At 34.3% G+C, this 18,171-nt stretch overlaps 1 protein-coding gene across 8 annotated transcripts in view; it reads left to right on the top strand.

The window, feature by feature from the left end:
* ZNF654 (zinc finger protein 654) overlaps positions 1-18,171 on the top strand; it is an 88,079-nt gene that overhangs the window by 37,996 nt on the left and 31,912 nt on the right. For 5 of the 8 annotated variants that reach the window (XM_021070740.1, XM_021070739.1, XM_021070747.1 and 2 more), the window contains exon 3: positions 15,466-15,547. In XM_021070740.1, coding sequence (XP_020926399.1) covers positions 15,466-15,547 — 82 coding nt within the window. Of the gene's footprint in view, positions 1-4,977; positions 5,024-13,385; positions 15,548-18,171 lie in introns of those variants that run through there. The other 3 variants (XM_021070743.1, XM_021070746.1, XM_021070745.1) reach the window with 2 other exon arrangements.

Below are 18,171 nucleotides of genomic sequence, written 5' to 3'. Positions count from 1 at the left end.
TGAATACAATATAGGTAAAAAAAAAAATTAAACTAAATGACAAAAAGGAAGAGAGAAGAAAGAACAGAATATCTGAGAACTTTGGGAATATATGAAACTGTATAAAATGTATCTGCTAGAATCCCAGAAGGAGAAGAAATACAAAGTAGTAGCCATGAATTTTCCAAATATAATGAAATTTAAACCACAAATCTAAGAAACTCAACAACAAGCAGGATAATTTTAAACACACACGTACATCCACACATTCATTCATTCATTCTCTCTTTCTCCCTGCCTTCTCTCTCTCTCTCTTTCCATATCTTTCTTCTTCTCAGACTACCATATAGATTCCCAGATGCAGCACATTCAAACTCAGAAAATTACATAGAAAATCTTGAAGGCTACCAAAGAACAAAGACATTACCAACTTTAGAAGACTACAGCAGATATCTCAGATTATACAAGAAGGAATAGTTAAATGACATTGTTAAAGTGCTGAAAGGGCAACAGTCTTTTAACTTTCAATTCAAGAGGGAGAAATAAAGATGTTTTCAAGGAAGCAAAAATTGATAGTCTTTATTCCCAGAAGATCTCAACTACCAAAAAAAAAAAAAAAAATATGTAGCACAAATATGCCAGACGAAAAATCTACCTAAAGAAATTCAGACATCTGAAAAGGGTACAAGCTTAAGATACATTCGACCCTTGAACAATTCAGGGGCTAGGGGTGCCACCCTCTTACACAATTGAACATTCATGTAGAACTTTACAGTTAGGCTTCCATTTCTGGTATTTTGCATCCATGGATTCAGCCAACCACAGATTGTATAGTACTTTAGTACATGTTTATTGAAAAAAAAATCTACATATAAGTGGACCTGCACAGTTCAAATCCATGTTGTTCAAAGGCCATCTATAAATATAAAATAGAATTTTAAAAAATTTTAGTGAAACAACTGTCCATTGAAGAGGTTGGCAAACAGTTTTTTTTTTTTTTTTTTTTTCTTAAAGTTTAGATATTTTAGACCTGTAGATCAGTGTCTGGTATAACTACGCAGTTCTGCTCATGTAGCACCAAAGCAGCCATGGTCTGAGAGCATAAATGAATGCATGTGGCTTTGTTCCAGTAAAAGTTTAGAAAAACTGGCAATCTGCCTATGGGTCATGTCTTTTAAATGCTGAGATTAAAGCAAAAATTGGAATGAACTATTATTGGTTTATAGCATTAAAATTAAAAAGAATTATAAAGATAGGATTATTATCGTATAAGTAAAGCAGTATATATATTTTGAAGCTAGGCTGGGACTTATTAAATATATAAATGTGTATATATAGTTATATATATATAGAGAGAATGATATATAGATATAAAAATATAGAGAGACATATAGTAAACGCTAAGATAAACACTAAAAACATTGAATACAGTGGTGGGTAAAATGGAGTCATAAAATTACTCAATCCAAAGGAAGGTGGAAGAAGAGTGAAATGGAGCACGGAACAGAGAACAAATAGAAAACAACTATTAAGATAGTAGGTTTTACTCCTACACCTTTGGTGGGACTGTAAATTAGTGCAACCACAACGGAGAACAGTATGGAAGTTCCTTAAAAAACTAAAAACAGAGCTACAGTATGGTCCTGCAATCCCACTCCTGGGCATATATCCTGAGAAAACTATAATCCAAAAAGATACATGCACCTCTATATTCATAGCAGCACTATTCACAATAGCCAAGACATGAAAACAACCTAAATGCCCATTGACGAATGAATAAAGAATATACACACACACATATGTACACTATATATACTATATTATATATATGTGTGTGTGGGTGGGGGCGGTGTATTAGCCTTAAAAAAGAATGAAATAATGCCATTTGCAAAAATTTGGATGGACCTAATTATCATGTTAAATGAAGTAAGGCAGACAGTGAAAAACAAATATATCACTTGTATGAGGAACCTAAAAAGGAAAAAGAAAAGTGCAAATGAACTTATTTTCAAAATAGAAATATATCCACAGACATAGAAAAGAAACTTACGGTTACCAAAGGAGAAAGGGGTGAGGGATATATTAGAGGCTTGGGATTAACATATACACACTGATGTATATAAAATAGATGACCAACAAGGACCTACTTATAGCACAGGGAACTATGCTCAATATTTTGCAGTAATCTATAAGGAAAAAGAATCTGAGAAAGAATGTATTCATATATATATATAACTGAATCATTTGACAGTACATCTAAAACTAAGACAACATTGTAAATCAACTATACTTCAATTAAGATAGGTTTTAATCCAAGCATGTTAAAAATTATATTACATATAAATTGTCCAAACCTATTAAAAGAGACAAATTAGTTGGTAAAAAGCAAGTTCTAAGACATATATCCATACCTCATACCCTTTTTTATATAAGCAGTCACACACTTTTCTACACTCTACTTTTTTCACTTAATATTATATCTTGGAGATTACTCTATAGTGAAATAGACATAGTCCAAATTCCTTTTTACAACTTACAGTATTATGTAGATGCATCATAATTCATTCAGGGTGTCTTCCTGTTAAGTATTTGGATTGCTCCCATTCTTTTACAAATAATGCTATGATTAAAATCTTTTTGCTTATATCTTTTTGTGTGTTTGCCAGTAGATTTTGGGAGTAGGCTCCTAGAATCTGTGTCAAAGGATGAATAGATATGTAAATTTGCTAAATGGTCTCACAGTTCCCTTTATACAGCTTGTGCCATTTTGCAGTCTTACCCATAAAATGAGGCTTTTTTTTTTTTTGTACCTCTGAACTCACCATAGTTTTTGTTATCAAACATTTGATATTTTGCTGAACTAATAGAAAAGAAATAGAATGTCAATGTGATTTTAATTTTATTTCTTTTTTCACATTTTTTCTCCAGCCCTTTCTCTCTCTCCTTTCCTCTGGGACCCCTATAATGTGAATGTAGATGTATTTAATGTTGTCCCAGAAGTCTCTTAGACAGTCTCTCTCTCTCTCTTTTTTTTTTTTTTTTTCTTTATTCTGTTCCATGGCAGTGATTTCCACCATTCTTTCAGCTCACTTGTTCATTCTACTGCATCATGTATTCTGCTCTTGATTTCTTTCTAGGGTATTTTTCATTGTAGTTATTGTATTGTTCATATCTGTTTGTTCTTTAAATCTAGCTCTTTGTTAAACCTTTACTTGTAATTTCTGTTTCTGTGCATCAGTTTTTTTTCTTGAGATCTTGGATCATATTTACAATCATTATTCTGAATTCTTTTTCAGATAGGTTGCCTGTCTCTACTTAGTTGTTCTTAAGGGATTTTGTCTTGTTCCTTTGTCTGGAACATTTATCTTTGCCATCTCATTTCATCTAACTTCTCTGTGGTCTCCATTCTACAGGCTGCAGTGATGTAGCCTCTCTTGCTTCTGGTGTCTGCCCCCTGGTGGGTGAGGTTGTTCCATGGACTTGTGTAGGCTGCCTGGTGGGAGGGATTGGTGCCTGCCCCAATGATGTAGAGCTGGGTTTTGTCCCTCTTGTGGGCAGGGCCATGTTGAGGGGTTTGTTTAGAGCCAGCTACGTGTCCAGAAGGACTTTAAACGGCTTGACGCTGATGGGCGGGTCTCTGTTCCCACTGTTTGTTGTTTGGCCTGAGGCTTCCCAGCACTGGTGCCTAGAGGCTCTTGGGTGGGGCTGGTTCTTGTTTCCAAAATGGCCAATTCCCAGGGAGCTCATGCCAATGATTATTCCCTGGTGGCCTCTGCCTCCACTGCCTGCCCCACAGTGAGCCACAGCTGACCTTTGCCTCACCAGGATATCCTCCAAGACACACAGCTAGGTCTGGCCCAGATTCCTATAAATTTACTGCTTTGCCCTGGGACCAGTGCATGTGAAACCTTGTTTGTGTACTCCTAGAGTGGAGTTGCTGTTTACTCCAGTCCTGTGGAACTCTTGCATTCAAGCCCCACTGACCTTCACGTGCTCTGGGGGTTCCTCTTCCTGATATAAGACCTCCAGGCTGGGGAACCTCATATGGAATTCAGAATTTGCACTCCTGTGGAGGACCTCCACAATATAGTTATTTTCCAGTTTGTGTGTCACCAATCTGGGGGATACGGGATTTGCTTATTATCATGAAAGCACCCATCTTACCATCTTATTGTGACTTCTTTGTCTTTGGGTGTAGAATACCTTTTTTTTTTCTTTTTTATTTGAGGTAATTTCTAGTTTTTTTTTTTTTGTTAATGGTTGTTCAGCAATTAGTTGTGATTTTGGTGTTTATGTGAGATGAGTTAAGTACTATTCTGCCATCTTCTTCCTCTTGTATTTCTCTTAATGTGAGTTAAAGTGAACATCTTTTTGCATATCTTGAAAGACCATTTATGAATTTCATAAGCTACCTGTTTATAGCTCAAGCCCATTTTCTATAAGTTAGTTGGACTTTTTCTGCTCAGTTTTCATTAGCTCTTTATGTATTAGGGATATTAACACCTTCCTGTGATGTAAGTTGTGAATATGTATTTTTTCATTTTATGTTTTCCTCTCCTTATGGCATTTATAGACATTTTTAAATGTAATTAAAATCTATTGGTATTATTCTATTGCTTCTAACTTTTGAATCATAGTTAAGAAAGATTTCTCTATAACCAAGTTATTTAGGATTTTTTTTCTGACATTTGTACTTTTTTATGTTTTTAATCCATTTTGTATTTTTTTTATGTTTGGAAGTTGGAACAAAGCAATTTGTTTTTTTAATTTTGGGTTATCTGATACGAAGTCAATATTTTCCCTATTGATTTTAGATACTGCTTTTGTCATATACATTTTTCACATGAAATTGCCCTATTTGGGAATTTTCTATTTGATTTCATTAGGCCACTTGTCCATGTGCCAATATAATGCTGGTTCAATTATAAAGGCTTTACAAAATGTTTTAATACTGGCTAGTTGCTTCTCATTGCTCATGCTATTTCATGGTTTTCCTAGATATTCAACTTTGTAATCAACTTGCTACTTTCAGAAAAACTTGAAGGTATGTAAATTTATAAATTAGTTAAGGAGAATTTAACTTACTGAAGTGTATTTTTTTATATACTATTTATCTTCCTTCAGTTCAAGAACACTGGAACACCAAGGCTGAAACTTCTTCATACATAAATGCTATTGATATCATATATTTTTGCTATATTTTTTAAAAGCCCAGATGAAATTATAATTATGGCTTCATGCTGTCTAAATTTTTTAACCTATATGTTTACTAATTTGCATCTTAGACTCATCTTGCTAATTTAATTTCTCATGTCTTTGTAAAGAATCTGTATTTTTTTCTCTAGTTGTTTATACATTGTTCTTTGTATTTGGTATTTTATTGTTTATTATGATTAGGTATAGATTTATTTTTATTAATCATTATTGTGATTTCCTAGGCTTCCTAGATCTGAAGATTGGTATCTTTCATCAGTTATGAAACATTCTTATGCAGTTTTGTCTTTGCCTTATTCTCTCATTCTTTCTCTTCCCCTCTTTTCTTTGCTTCCACATGCATGTGTGTATAAGTATGAATAGATGTGTACACTTCATTCCCATGTCTTTAACTCTTGCTTGTATTTTCCATTTCTTTGTCTCTCTGTTTGCACTTTAGTTATTTTTTCCCAGATCTTTCAATCTACAAGTTTTTTTTTCTTTAGCACTGTCTAATCTGTGATTAAATATGTCTATTGACTTTTAATTTCATTGAATTTACTTTTTATTTCTAGAAGTTATTTTTGACTGCTATCAATTATTGTTGTTTATGTTTTTAATATTTCTTTATTCTTTAAACTATGCTATACTCATTTTATATTCTGGGTCTAGTTTAAATATATAAAGGCTTTGTGAACTTTCTGTTGCTTCTTGCTTGTGGTGTTTTGTTTCCTTATATGTTGTGTTTTTTATTATCATCATTGTTTATTTATATTCTGATTGTATTTTCCTGGAATTAATTCACTTCTAAAAATTGAAATATGGATTTGAAGTGGGTATTCAGAAAGGATTTACATTTTGTTTCTGCCAAGGACCTGAAGGTATTACTAGTTCGGGACCAGTCTTATCTAAATTCTTGGCTTGAGAATTTTTAGACCATGTATGTAATGAATTCAGGTGACATCCTATATGAGAAGATTTTAAATGAAAGATATTTTTTTTCCTCTATTTCTGTCTGGTTCAAAGTACAGCCAGGAAGTTTTCCTTATAGTCTAGAAATGTGGTGAACTGGATGGGAGAAGCATATTAGAATAGCATTTGAAGTTTTAGTTAAGGAAAAGGCCAGCTATTTTATCTAACATTTTACTTATTTTCAGAGAGTGAATCATTAAGAGTACATAGTCTGTCATATTTGAAATAAAGTAATGTACATTTCTTTTTCAGTATATATTTGATAGAAAATTATAAACCTTTTCTTTCCTCAGTAAAGGCATTACTGAAGAAAGTATTTTGAAGATAAATGCATTGGAATGCTTGAGTATGACAAAGTAAATGCTCTTTGTTAAGATTAAGTAGTGCTGAGTTGAAATATCTATATGATCAAAGATTTAGAGTTAATAAGTGTAGAATTTGATAAAAATTGAATGTTTAAAGTGTTAGCAATGACATTTTATTCTAGTCTTATTTAATTCATGTACAATAGACCTAATTTTCTTTGGCTTAAGTTAGTAAGTGGATTTTCTTATATCTAGATAGTTAGACATTATAATTTAAAGGCATTTGCCTATGGTGGATAAATGTACAAATCCACATTTTTGTACTTCAGTGTGAAAATGCTTATTTGCTTCAGAGACCCCAAAAAAGAAAAGTAATTCTGGTCATAATTACCAAACACTTTATTTATGTGTTTCTGTATTTTAGGAAGTCTGGTACTTTATTAACATAATGTGAAAATGTGGTCTGAATTCTAAGCAACACAATGACAATATAGTTTGTTTCATAAATGGGGACTCTAGTTGTACTGCAGTTATTTAAGCTTGGGTAACAGGAATATACTGATTGATGAAAGTCAAATAAAAATGACTAAAAGCTTTAATTTTTTAAATTCAAAAGGCATACCATCTGTAATATATTGGTCCAACTACAAATAATTTATGTTTTTGTATAAATCATTTTGTTTACATAATTCTGTTTTCAATAATTATTTCAATATAGGTGAATGAACTGGAGGTAGCACAAAATTTAGATTAATGTTAATTATAAATTGGTTAATGTACAGAATCTTATATACTAAACTATACTAAATATGTATTTTATTATACAATTATATTAAACATTGTACTGATCACATTCAACATCAAAAACCAGTATAACATTATAAAATAATAAGTTTTTGGAAGGAAACCTTTTGATGAATTTAGTTAGGTATCTTAAAAATTTTTGAAGTTGCCATCATGGCTCAGTGGTTAACGAATCTGACTAGGAACCATGAGGTTGCAGGTTCCATCCCTGGCCTTGCTCAGTGGGTTAACGATCCGGCGTTGCCATGAGTTGTGGTGTAGGTTGCAGATGCGGCTCGGATCCCACGTTGCTGTGGCTGTGGTGTAGGCCGGTGGCTACAGCTCCCATTGGACCCCTAGCCTGGGAACCTCCATATGCCGCAGGAGTAGCCCAAGAAATGGCAAAAAGACAAAAAATAAAATAAAATTAAATTAAAAAGTTCATCCTCTTTAAAAAAAAATCTATTATTTAAGTGAAGAAAAATTGGTGTCTTATATTTCAACAAAATTGACATTCACAGCTGAGAAGAACAAATCTTTGAAGATAGGTTTCTTCTTAGATTGTTGAAGGAAACTTTGACAGCAATGTTAATAATAAAAATAGTACTACTATATTATTATTAGCAAGTGCCTTTAGCAGTACCAAGGATTGATTTAAGTGCTTTATAAAAGGTAGCTATTATTATTGTTCCTGTTTTATAAATATATAAACTGAGACACAGATATTAAGTGACTTAACCAAGGTTACATGTCAAGAAAGTGATGGAGCTGAGATTGAAATCCATTGTGGTTCTAGACCATGGGTGAGTAAAGGGCCAGATAGCTAATATTTTTAGGCTTAACCTATAAGATTTCTGTTGCCACTACATAGTTGTGTCATCTTAATGTGAAAGCAGTCATAGTCAACATGTAAATATCTGGGTGTGGTTGTGTCCTAATAAGGTACTTACTCACAGTGATATTTAAATTGCATGTCATTTTTGCTTGTTATGAAATATTATTCTCTTGTGTTTTGTGTTTTTTTAACAATTTAAATATAGCTTACTATTCTTAATCTCATGCATTTTGCAAAAACAGGTCTTCCTTAGGTCAGATTTGGCCCATGGCTGGTAGTAGTTTGCCAGCCCTGCTCTAGACTGGTACAGTCTATTTTGGAGTCCTACCTTGTTCTATTGTGAACTCATTTACCCTGACCCTTGTAGAGTTTGCTTCCAGAGAGCTAGTCAAATTGATCTCTAAACATTTGGCTGATCCTTTACACTAGGCAATAGGAAATTCAACAGGTTTGAAACATGAAATTTCTTTTTTTTTTTTTTCAATAATTTTTTTATTTTCCCACTGTATAGCAAGGGGGTCAGGTTATCCTTACATGTGTACATTACAATTACATTTTTCCCCCACCCTTTCTTCTGTTGCAACATGAGTATCTAGACAAAGTTCTCAATGCTATTCAGCAGGATCTCCTTGTAAATCTATTCTAAGTTGTGTCTGATAAGCCCAAGCTCCCAATCCCTCCCACTCCCTCCCCCTCCCATCAGGCAGCCACAAGTCTCTTCTCCAAGTCCATGATTTTCTTTTCTGAGGAGATGTTCATTTGTGCTGGATATTAGAGTCCAGTTATAAGTGATATCATATGGTATTTGTCTTTGTCTTTCTGGCTCATTTCACTCAGGATGAGAGTCTCTAGCTCCATCCATGTTGCTGCAAATGGCATTATGTCATTCTTTTTTATGGCTGAGTAGTATTCCATTGTGTATATGTACCACCTCTTCCAAATCCAATCATCTGTCGATGGACATTTGGGTTGTTTCCATGTCCTGGCTATTTTGAATAGTGCTGCAATGAACATGCGGGTGCACGTGTCTCTTTTAAGTAGAGTTTTGTCCGGATAGATGCCCAAGAGTGGGGTTGCGGGGTCATATGGAAGTTCTCTGTATAGATTTCTAAGGTATCTCCAAACTGTTCTCCATGGTGGCTGTACCAGTTTACATTCCCACCAACAGTGCAGGAGGGCTCCCTTTTCTCCACAGCCCCTCCAGCACTTGTTATTTGTGGATTTATTAATGATGGCCATTCTGACTGGTGTGAGGTGATATCTCATGGTTTTGATTTGCATTTCTCTTATAACCAGCGATGTTGAGCATTTTTTCATGTGTTTGCTGGCCAACTGCATATCCTATTTGGAGAAATGTCTATTTAGGTCTTTTGCCCATTTTTCCATTGATTGATTGGCTTTTTTGCTGTTGGGTTGTATCAGTTGCTTATATATTCTAGAGATTAAGCCCTTGTCAGTTGCATCATTTGAAACTATTTTCTCCCATTCTGTGAGTTGTCTTTTTGTTTTCTTTTTGGTTTCCTTTGCTGTGCAAAAGCTTTTCAGTTTGATTAGGTCCCATGGGTTTATTTTTGCTCTAATTTCTATTGCTTTGGGAGACTGCCCTGAGAAAATATTCATGATGTTGATGTCAGAGAGTGTTTTGCCTGTGTTCTCTTCTAGGAGTTTGATGGTGTCTTGTCTTATATTTAAGTCTTTCAGCCATTTGGAGTTTATTTTTGTGCATGGTGTGAGGGTGTGTTCTAGTTTCATTGCTTTGCATGCAGCTGTCCAGGTTTCCCAGCCATGCTTGCTGAATAGACTTTCTTTTTCCCATTTATGTACTTGTCTCCTTTGCCAAAGATTAATTGACCATAGGTGTCAGGGTTTATTTCCGGATTCTCTATCCTGTTCCATTGGTCTGTCTGTCTGTTTTGGTACCTGTACCACACTGTTTTGATGACTGTGGCTTTGTAGTATTTCTTGAAGTCTGGGAGAGTTATGCCTCCTGCTTGGCTTTTGTTTCTCGCCAATTGCTTTGGCGATTCTGGGTCTTTTGTTGTTCCATGTAAATGTTTGGATTGTTTGTTCTAGTTCTGTGAAAAATGTCATGGGTAATTTGATAGGGATTGCATTGAATCTGTAGATTGCTTTGGGTAGTATGGCCATTTTTACAATATTGATTTTCCCAATCCAGGAACGTGGAATATCTTTCCATTTCTTTACATCTTCTTTGATTTCTTTGATTAAAGTTTTATAGTTCTCGGCATATATGTCCTTTACCTCCTTGGTCAGGTGTATTCCGAGGTATTTGATTTTGTGAGGTGCAATTTTAAAGGGTATTGTATTTTTGTATTCCTTTTCTAATGTTTCATTGCTGGCATACAGAAATGAGACTGACTTCTGAATGTTAATCTTATATCCTGCTACTTTGCTGCATTTATTAATCAGTTCAGGTAGTTTTGGGGTTGAGTCCTTAGGGTTTTCTATGTATAGTATCATGTCATCTGCATACAGTGACAGTTTTATCTCTTCTCTTCCTATATGGATGCCTTTTATTTCTTTTGTTTGTCTAATTGCTGTGGCTAGGACTTCCAAAACTATGTTGAAGAGGAGTGGTGAGAGTGGGCATCCCTGAAACATGAAATTTCTATTTGTACATATGGTCTAGTTTCTTCCCCTAGTTATTTTACTACTTCGTAAATGCTAGTTTACTTCCCTGAATCTTACCCTAAGGCAGAGCTAGCTAGACCATGTTGTTTTGTCATTATTTACTCTTTACCTATTTTGAATGTAATTTTCCTCATTTCAGTGTCATTATTATGGAGTTGGGCCTTGTTATTGAGGTAGCTGATAGTGAGACATGTACAAATCTCTTGTAATGTTGGCTCCCCTTTCATGTTCACGTAACACAGACATAATTCTGCATGTTTGGTAAATTATCTACAGGGTCATATTAATCTGCACACTCATCTACATTTATTGCCATAGCATATTTTATTTCTACTAAAAATCTTTGTATCTCTACCTCCTTCAGTAGAATTCAGTGTTCCACTAGTCAATACTATCTACTCAGTGTAATGATACAATTTCTACTCCATTCTACCCAGTGCAAATTTAACACATTCATGTTTCAACATAATAGAGATAAATGCTAAGTACAGTACTATGATAATACAGAAGAATCACCTATATATTTGGATAGAAGGAAGGGAGTATTTAGGCTAAGTTTCTAGGTGAAATCTTATAAATAATTCTTAAGGAAGCAGTAGATCTGAAGACCTTTAAGCACACAGTAAGTCTAGGAAATGTAGGGAAGTTTGCTGCAGTTGGAGAATATGGGATTTGGTAAAAACTATGTGTGTAAGAGTAGTTTTGGATCATACATAAAGGTTCTTTTTTTATTTTTATTTTTTTGCCATTTCTTGGGCTGCTCCTGCTGCATATGGAGGTTCCCAGGTTGGGGGTCGAATCGGAGCTGTAGCCACCGGCCTATGCCAGAGCCACAGCAATGTGGGATCCGAGCCGCATCTGCAACCTACACCACAACTCACGGCAACACCGGATCCTTAACCCACTGAGCAACGCCAGGGATCAAACCTGCAACCTCATGGTTTCTAGTCGGATTTGTTAACCACTAAGCCATGACGGGAACTCCAGACATAAAGTTTCTTATGTCAAGATAAGGAATTCGAATTTCCTGCTCTACATCAGTGATTTCAAATACCTAAACAGAATGGGAAGAGAATATAAATAGTACATATTTCAGGTAGGCCATGTGTGAGAGAAATGAGAAGTGGATGGAGACTGGCAAATTCGAAGAGGTCTCTGCGCTGAATCAAGGCAGTAGCTGCTCAGGTTATTTTGCTATGGAGAGTTGCATGCCCTGTGTTAACAGGGGTTTCTATTTTTCAAAAGCTCAGATAAATAACACCGTTTTTTAAATATTGGCAATTAAAATACTTTAAAATAATATTTTAGTCATATAAAACAACTGTGTCAGCTGAAGGTCTTTGCTTTAGGTGGTACAACCTAAACAGCAATTGATAAATTTGGTAAATCTGTAAGTAGTCAGGTAATTCTGTGTTTTAGAAACATAACAATGGTAGCCATGTTGAACATGGATTTTAGGTAAATGTGGAATAACAAGACAAGAGATAGGGTCTGTTAGAAGTTTTAAGGTAAAATAGATGTGAATTGATGCTTTCTTAATAGGAATAGAGATCCAGAGGTACATTGGTGGGGCTATTTTATACTTATCAATGGTAAAATAAATGCATAATTAATTAATACATAGTTGATATTTCTTAATAGGAATAGAGATCCAGAGGTACATTGGTGGGGCTATTTTATACTTATCAATGGTAAAATAAATGCATAATTAATTAACACATAATTGATAGTGAAAAATAATTCTCCTTTTCATTCCTGATCCCTAGTTTCTGTTTCCTCTGTGTAGAGGTATCTGTTTTTACCAGGTCATTGCATAATATCCCTCTAGCAGTATGGCAGTACATGCATTGGTATATATGTGCCCACTGCTCTCTCCCTTCCTTTACACCAGTGATAATGTAATGAACAGATTTCTGCTTAACATATCTTGGAAATTTTTCCCTTATCTATTCACATAGACATAAGTATATTCTCATTAATATTTGTGTTATGTTTCATGGTTTGGGTATGTTATAATTAATTTTCCCAATCTTCTGTGGTAGACGTTTGGTATGTTTCCATTCTTTTTACTATTATAAACCATTTGTGGATTCGTACCCATATGTGTGTGTGTGTGTGCGTCTTTGAACTTATGTGTGTATTATTTGGAGAATTCTTTGGAGGATTAAATTCTTACAAGGGGAAATGGTAAGTCAAATGTTATGTGTGCATTTAAAATTTTGTTGACTATTACTGTGTTGCGTTTAAAACAGTACCACTTAACTATCCCTTCAGCAGGATATCAAAGCCTGTTCTGTACATACATCATAGCCATCATGGAATTTATCACCACTTTTAGTTTTGTAAATATGATGGGAGAGAGAGAGATATTTTATCTTTATATTTTCACTTATGTAATTATAGTAAAGTAGAGGATCTTTTCATATTTGAAAAAATATCCACCTGCAATTTCTTTTCTGTAGTCTTCTCCCAGTTTTCTACTAGGTTGTTGAATTAAAAAAAAAAAAAATTACTTGTAGAACCTTTTTTTTTTTTTTTAAGGGCTGCACCCATGGCAAATGGAAATTCCCAGGCTAGGGGTCGAATCAGAGCTACAGTTGCTGGCCTACACCACAGCCATAGCAACGTGGGATCCAAGCCACGTCTGCTACCTATACCACAGCTCACTGCAATGCCAGATCCTTAACCCACTGACCGAGGTCAGGAATCAAACCCACATCCTCATGGATCCTAGTTGGGTTTGTTAACTGCTGAGCCATAAAGAGAATTCCTTGTAGAACCTTTTTAATTGAGGAAATTAGTGTATCATTTTGCTTTTGACTGCTTTTGTTTTTGGTGCATTGGCATTTAGAAATTTGAAGTAGTCAAATTTATAAATATATCAATTTATGGGATATGGTCACTATGCTCTATCTAGAAGAGTCTTTATCATTATTATGTAATACTTAGGTCTTTTATACAGTTTTTTAAATTCTCAGTTATATTCTTATCTTTGCATTTAAAAATTTGTCTTTAGTGATTTATTTTGATTAGAGGCAGAAAGTGAAAAGTGAAAAGACAAGAAATAACACTTGTTGGCAAGCATGTGGAAAAAAGGGAATCTTTTGTATACTGTTGTTAAGAACTGTAAATTGGTGCAGAAGTTATGGAATTTCCTTGCAAAATTAAAAAAGGAACTGTATTTGATCTAGCAATTCAACTTGGGTATTTATCCAAAGAAAATGAAAACAATAACCCAAAGAAATATATGCACCCCATGTTTAGTATAGCATTATTTACAATAGCTAAGATATGGATACAAGTGTCCACCAATGGATTAATGATAAAGAAGATGCAGTATATACATATATATATACACACACACATACACACACACACATACAAATAGAATATTATTTAGTCATAAAAAAGAATGCTGTATTGCCACGTGTGATAACATGGATGACCCTTAAGGGCACTATGCTAAGTGAATTAAATCAGATAGAGAAAGTCAAATACTGTATGATTTCACCTAGGTGTGGAAACTTTAAAACAAAAATCCCCAAATACCAAGCTCATAGATAAGGAGAGCAGATTGTTGATTGCCAGAGGTAGGGAGTGAGGCATAGGTAAAATGGGTGAAGGGAGTCAAAAGATAATCCCCCTCCCCCCAAAAAATGACTACAAGGGAAAAAAAGGTTCAAACTTCAGTTAGAAAATAAATAAATCATGGGAATATAATGCAGAGTATGATGACTACAGTAAATACTGCATTGTATATTTGAAAGTTGCTAAAAGAGTAAATCTTAAGATTTCTTATCACAAGAAAAAAATGCCATATGATGGATATTAACTAGACTTGTTGCAGTCATTTCACAGTATATTTAAGTAGTGAATCTATTGTACACATCATATGTCAAGTATGGTTCAAAAAAAAGGATAAAAAGTGTTTTAAAAAAAACTTTAGGTATTCCTAGTTGAGTGTTTTCTAGATTAATAAAATTTAAATATTTTCAGGGATTTGTGGTATGTGCTACTTTAGAATTACTAAACAATATTAAATAATTTTTAATAGTTTTCCATGCTCATGATTATGAAATAAATCATATATCTTCCCATGTGAACTCATGAATTATTGAAGAAACGAAGTATTTAGTATTAGTATTTTCCAAATAACTTATTTAAAAAGGAGGAACCAGAGTTTGGACAATTTATCATCAGTGGGATTATCAAGGTAAGCTTAGGATTTGAGGACTCATCTGTCATTTATTAGATATAGAATTGGCGATAGTGCTATAATACAAATATTGGCTGGAAGTTTTCATTGTGACTCTCTAACTTGTATTTTTGTGTCAGTTTTACCCATTCCCTTTATCTCTCTGAGAAAAATTAGATTTTGAATTTTCTCTGGGGTCCTTATACTGGGGTGAGGCTGGACTCTGCTCAGTTTGAATCATTTTGACACTTGTAGACACATTTTTGCCACCTGGTATACCATTGCATTTTTTCCACCACTGTGAACACTGGTAGGCATAAGTAATATAATTGTTCATTCTATAGTTGTAGAACTTTAGGTTTCTTTTTTATTATAATTTTACTGAAAATATAATATGAATCCAAAATGATCAATACAATTTTTCATAGCCAATTATTGTAAAACTAAATATCTGATATTATATAACTAGTATCTCTTGAGAATCTTTTAAATTGGGGCAAAAAAAAAAATCAAAGAAGCAATGCATGTTATCTTTCACTTATTCTTTCTAGGAGTTTCTTTGAGTTGCTGCTGTTCTTTGGAAGAGATGAGTTTTATGAAGAGCCCTTAAAGGATATTCTTGGATCATTCCAGGTAAAACAGTTTACTACTTAACGTTTTGTCTACATTTAAAACATTTATTTCCCCCCTAAAAGTATTTCATTGATTAAGTTTTTATATTTACTAAGGTGGCAATACTTAAGATTCTGTCATGCTGGGGCAGAAAAAGTTCTTAAAATTAACTTTTAGCTGTATTTTTAAGCAGTTCATATCTAGGATTCTAATTCCACATTGACTAGAGCTTGCTGCCACCACCCTTGTAGATTCCCAAGCACATCTTGGATATATACTTGCTTTTTATATCAAAAGCCCCGTGTAGACCTCAGCCCTAGAAAAAGAACTCTTTTTACCTGTCCCATGCCACTTCTTCCCTTGGCTGTTTGCCGATTTTCTTGCCTGTTTTCTTAATAGCTTTCCCCAATAGGAGGCAGATTTTTTTTTTTTTTTTTTGCACATGCTCTATGAGTGAAGAGTAAATCCAGAAGAGAATGACAAAAGATCTAAGACTTCACCTGTAGATACAAGAATATTTGATGTTTTTATCATTTAGTTGGGAAGCAATACCTAATACTATATGTAGCTCACTTATGTGTACTTAGCTGTATCATTGCACCTCTCTCTGGGGGCCTAAAGGAAGGTGTACTTTGAGCTCCCCCTAGGGGTAAAGTTGTTCACAGGGTTAACATTGCTCAGACAACAAATTGCATTCTACCTTGAGGAAGGAAATCGGAGTAACAGAAAAGTTGTGCAGTGCTTTCTCTCACCTAGAATTTTTATTTCATGTTTATAGAAGGGCTTTTAGACTAAATTAAAATGTATTTTTGTAATCGATCACTCTTGTACATATATAAAATAAGAAAATTCTAAGCAAGCGTAATTGGCTAAGGTGGGCCTAAAACTTCTTCACATTCAGAATCTGACTCTAAAATTGCTTTTCCACTCCAGTAATCAGTGTCTGTTTTTCTATACCATTTTAATCTTGAGTGGTATCAAAAGTGTTGGTGATACAGCATTTCCTAAAATAATTAATAAAATAACTAAAAGCCATTGGTACTGAGCTTTTAAAATCTTAAGGTTGTTTTATAATAAGTTCTGTTTAACCAGTCAATTTTGGACTCGTGCTTCAGGGGTACTGTTAAATTAGGTTAATTACCCGATACCATTTGATAGCCAAGAGTTAAAGGAGTGGTCTCCTAGTCTCTTGGATTTTATTCTGAGTCACCAATATACCTTTTGGCAAATTTTCATGCATGCAGAATGTCTAAATCCATCATGACAATTACCAGACTGACATGGATTTAAAGATAACACTGTATATGAAACATTATCTTACTTCAAAGTTATAAAAACCAAACCCACACCATAGTAGCAACCCAAGTCACTGCAGTGACAATGCTGGATCCTTAACCCACTGCAAGAGAACTCCATGGCAGTCCATTCTTGAACTTTTACTTCATCAAGTTTTCATATAGTCCCTACTATTTGCTAGGCACTAAGCTCTGGGGAAAAAAAAAAAAAAAAAAAAAAAACAGTAATAAGCAAAAACATAAAAACCTTGCTGTTGTGAGTTTAATTCTAGTATAGAAACAGAAAGACAAAAAGTCAAACCTTTGTAAATGAAGGGTATTTTAGAAAGTGGCACATGACTTCACTGGGAACCACTGAAGTTGTTTATAGAGGAGATGAGAGACAATATTTGCCTTCTGTTTTAAATGTGTGAAATCATAACATTTGTGAAGGGATATATCCTTTTTTTTCTCCTTGTGAACAGGGTTATCAAAATAGTTAATTCCTCAAGGGAGATTTCATGGTTTTACACTGTTTTTTATCTCTTACTTAAATTCTAAAGCTCACCCCTTCTATTTTTTGTTTTTAATCTCTGCCATTTCTGCTACTTTTGTTGCTGTGGCTTCTTTCTCTGAATTTTTCCTGCCTCCTTGGAGAGATTTCACCTTTTGTTACCACTTTAGCTTTACCTGGAGAATTGTCTTTCATTTTCTAACCGAGCTGCTGCTGCTAGTGCTTCCCAGACTTGTACTCTGAGGGACCCAGGAAGGGCCATATTCTTTTAAAACTTCACATTTGCTAAGCTTTGTGAATTCTTCAGGCTTTTGACTGACCTTTGATAATCCAATGACAATTCCAATGCCACATTTTGAAACTTGATTAAAGATTACTAGTGCAAACCCTATTCCCAAGTAGGTCATTTCTATCCTTCTTTCATACAAAGTCACACCAGCTTAAGATCATGCTCTTTCTCCTTTGCTAGAAGTAGGACAAGCTGCTGTTCATACTGCAATGTACATAAAGATCACCTGGGAATCTTTTAAATCCAAATTATAATTCATAGTTCTGGGGTGGGGCCTGAGAATCTTCTTTTCTGACAAGCTTTGAGGTGATTCTCATGGTTCTGGTCCCTGAACCTCACTTTGAGTTAGGAAGGGACTCATATTCTTTGCTGGATTTCAGTTAATTGTTCCTTCTTTTCTTCTCTTCTCTCCTCTCCCATTTTCCAACTGTGAGTATCCCAAATTTTCCACTCAGTCATCTTGGGCAAGTTACATTATTTCTTTAGTTTCCTCATTTGTAAAATGGGGACAATAAAGTACTTAATATATAGGGTCACCACTTTGGCATTGCTCATAGCAAAATGATCA

The sequence above is a fragment of the Sus scrofa genome, chromosome 13 (assembly GCF_000003025.6).
Source record: "Sus scrofa isolate TJ Tabasco breed Duroc chromosome 13, Sscrofa11.1, whole genome shotgun sequence".
Taxonomy (NCBI): domain Eukaryota; kingdom Metazoa; phylum Chordata; class Mammalia; order Artiodactyla; family Suidae; genus Sus; species Sus scrofa.
This window is presented reverse-complemented; position numbering and strand designations above follow the sequence as displayed.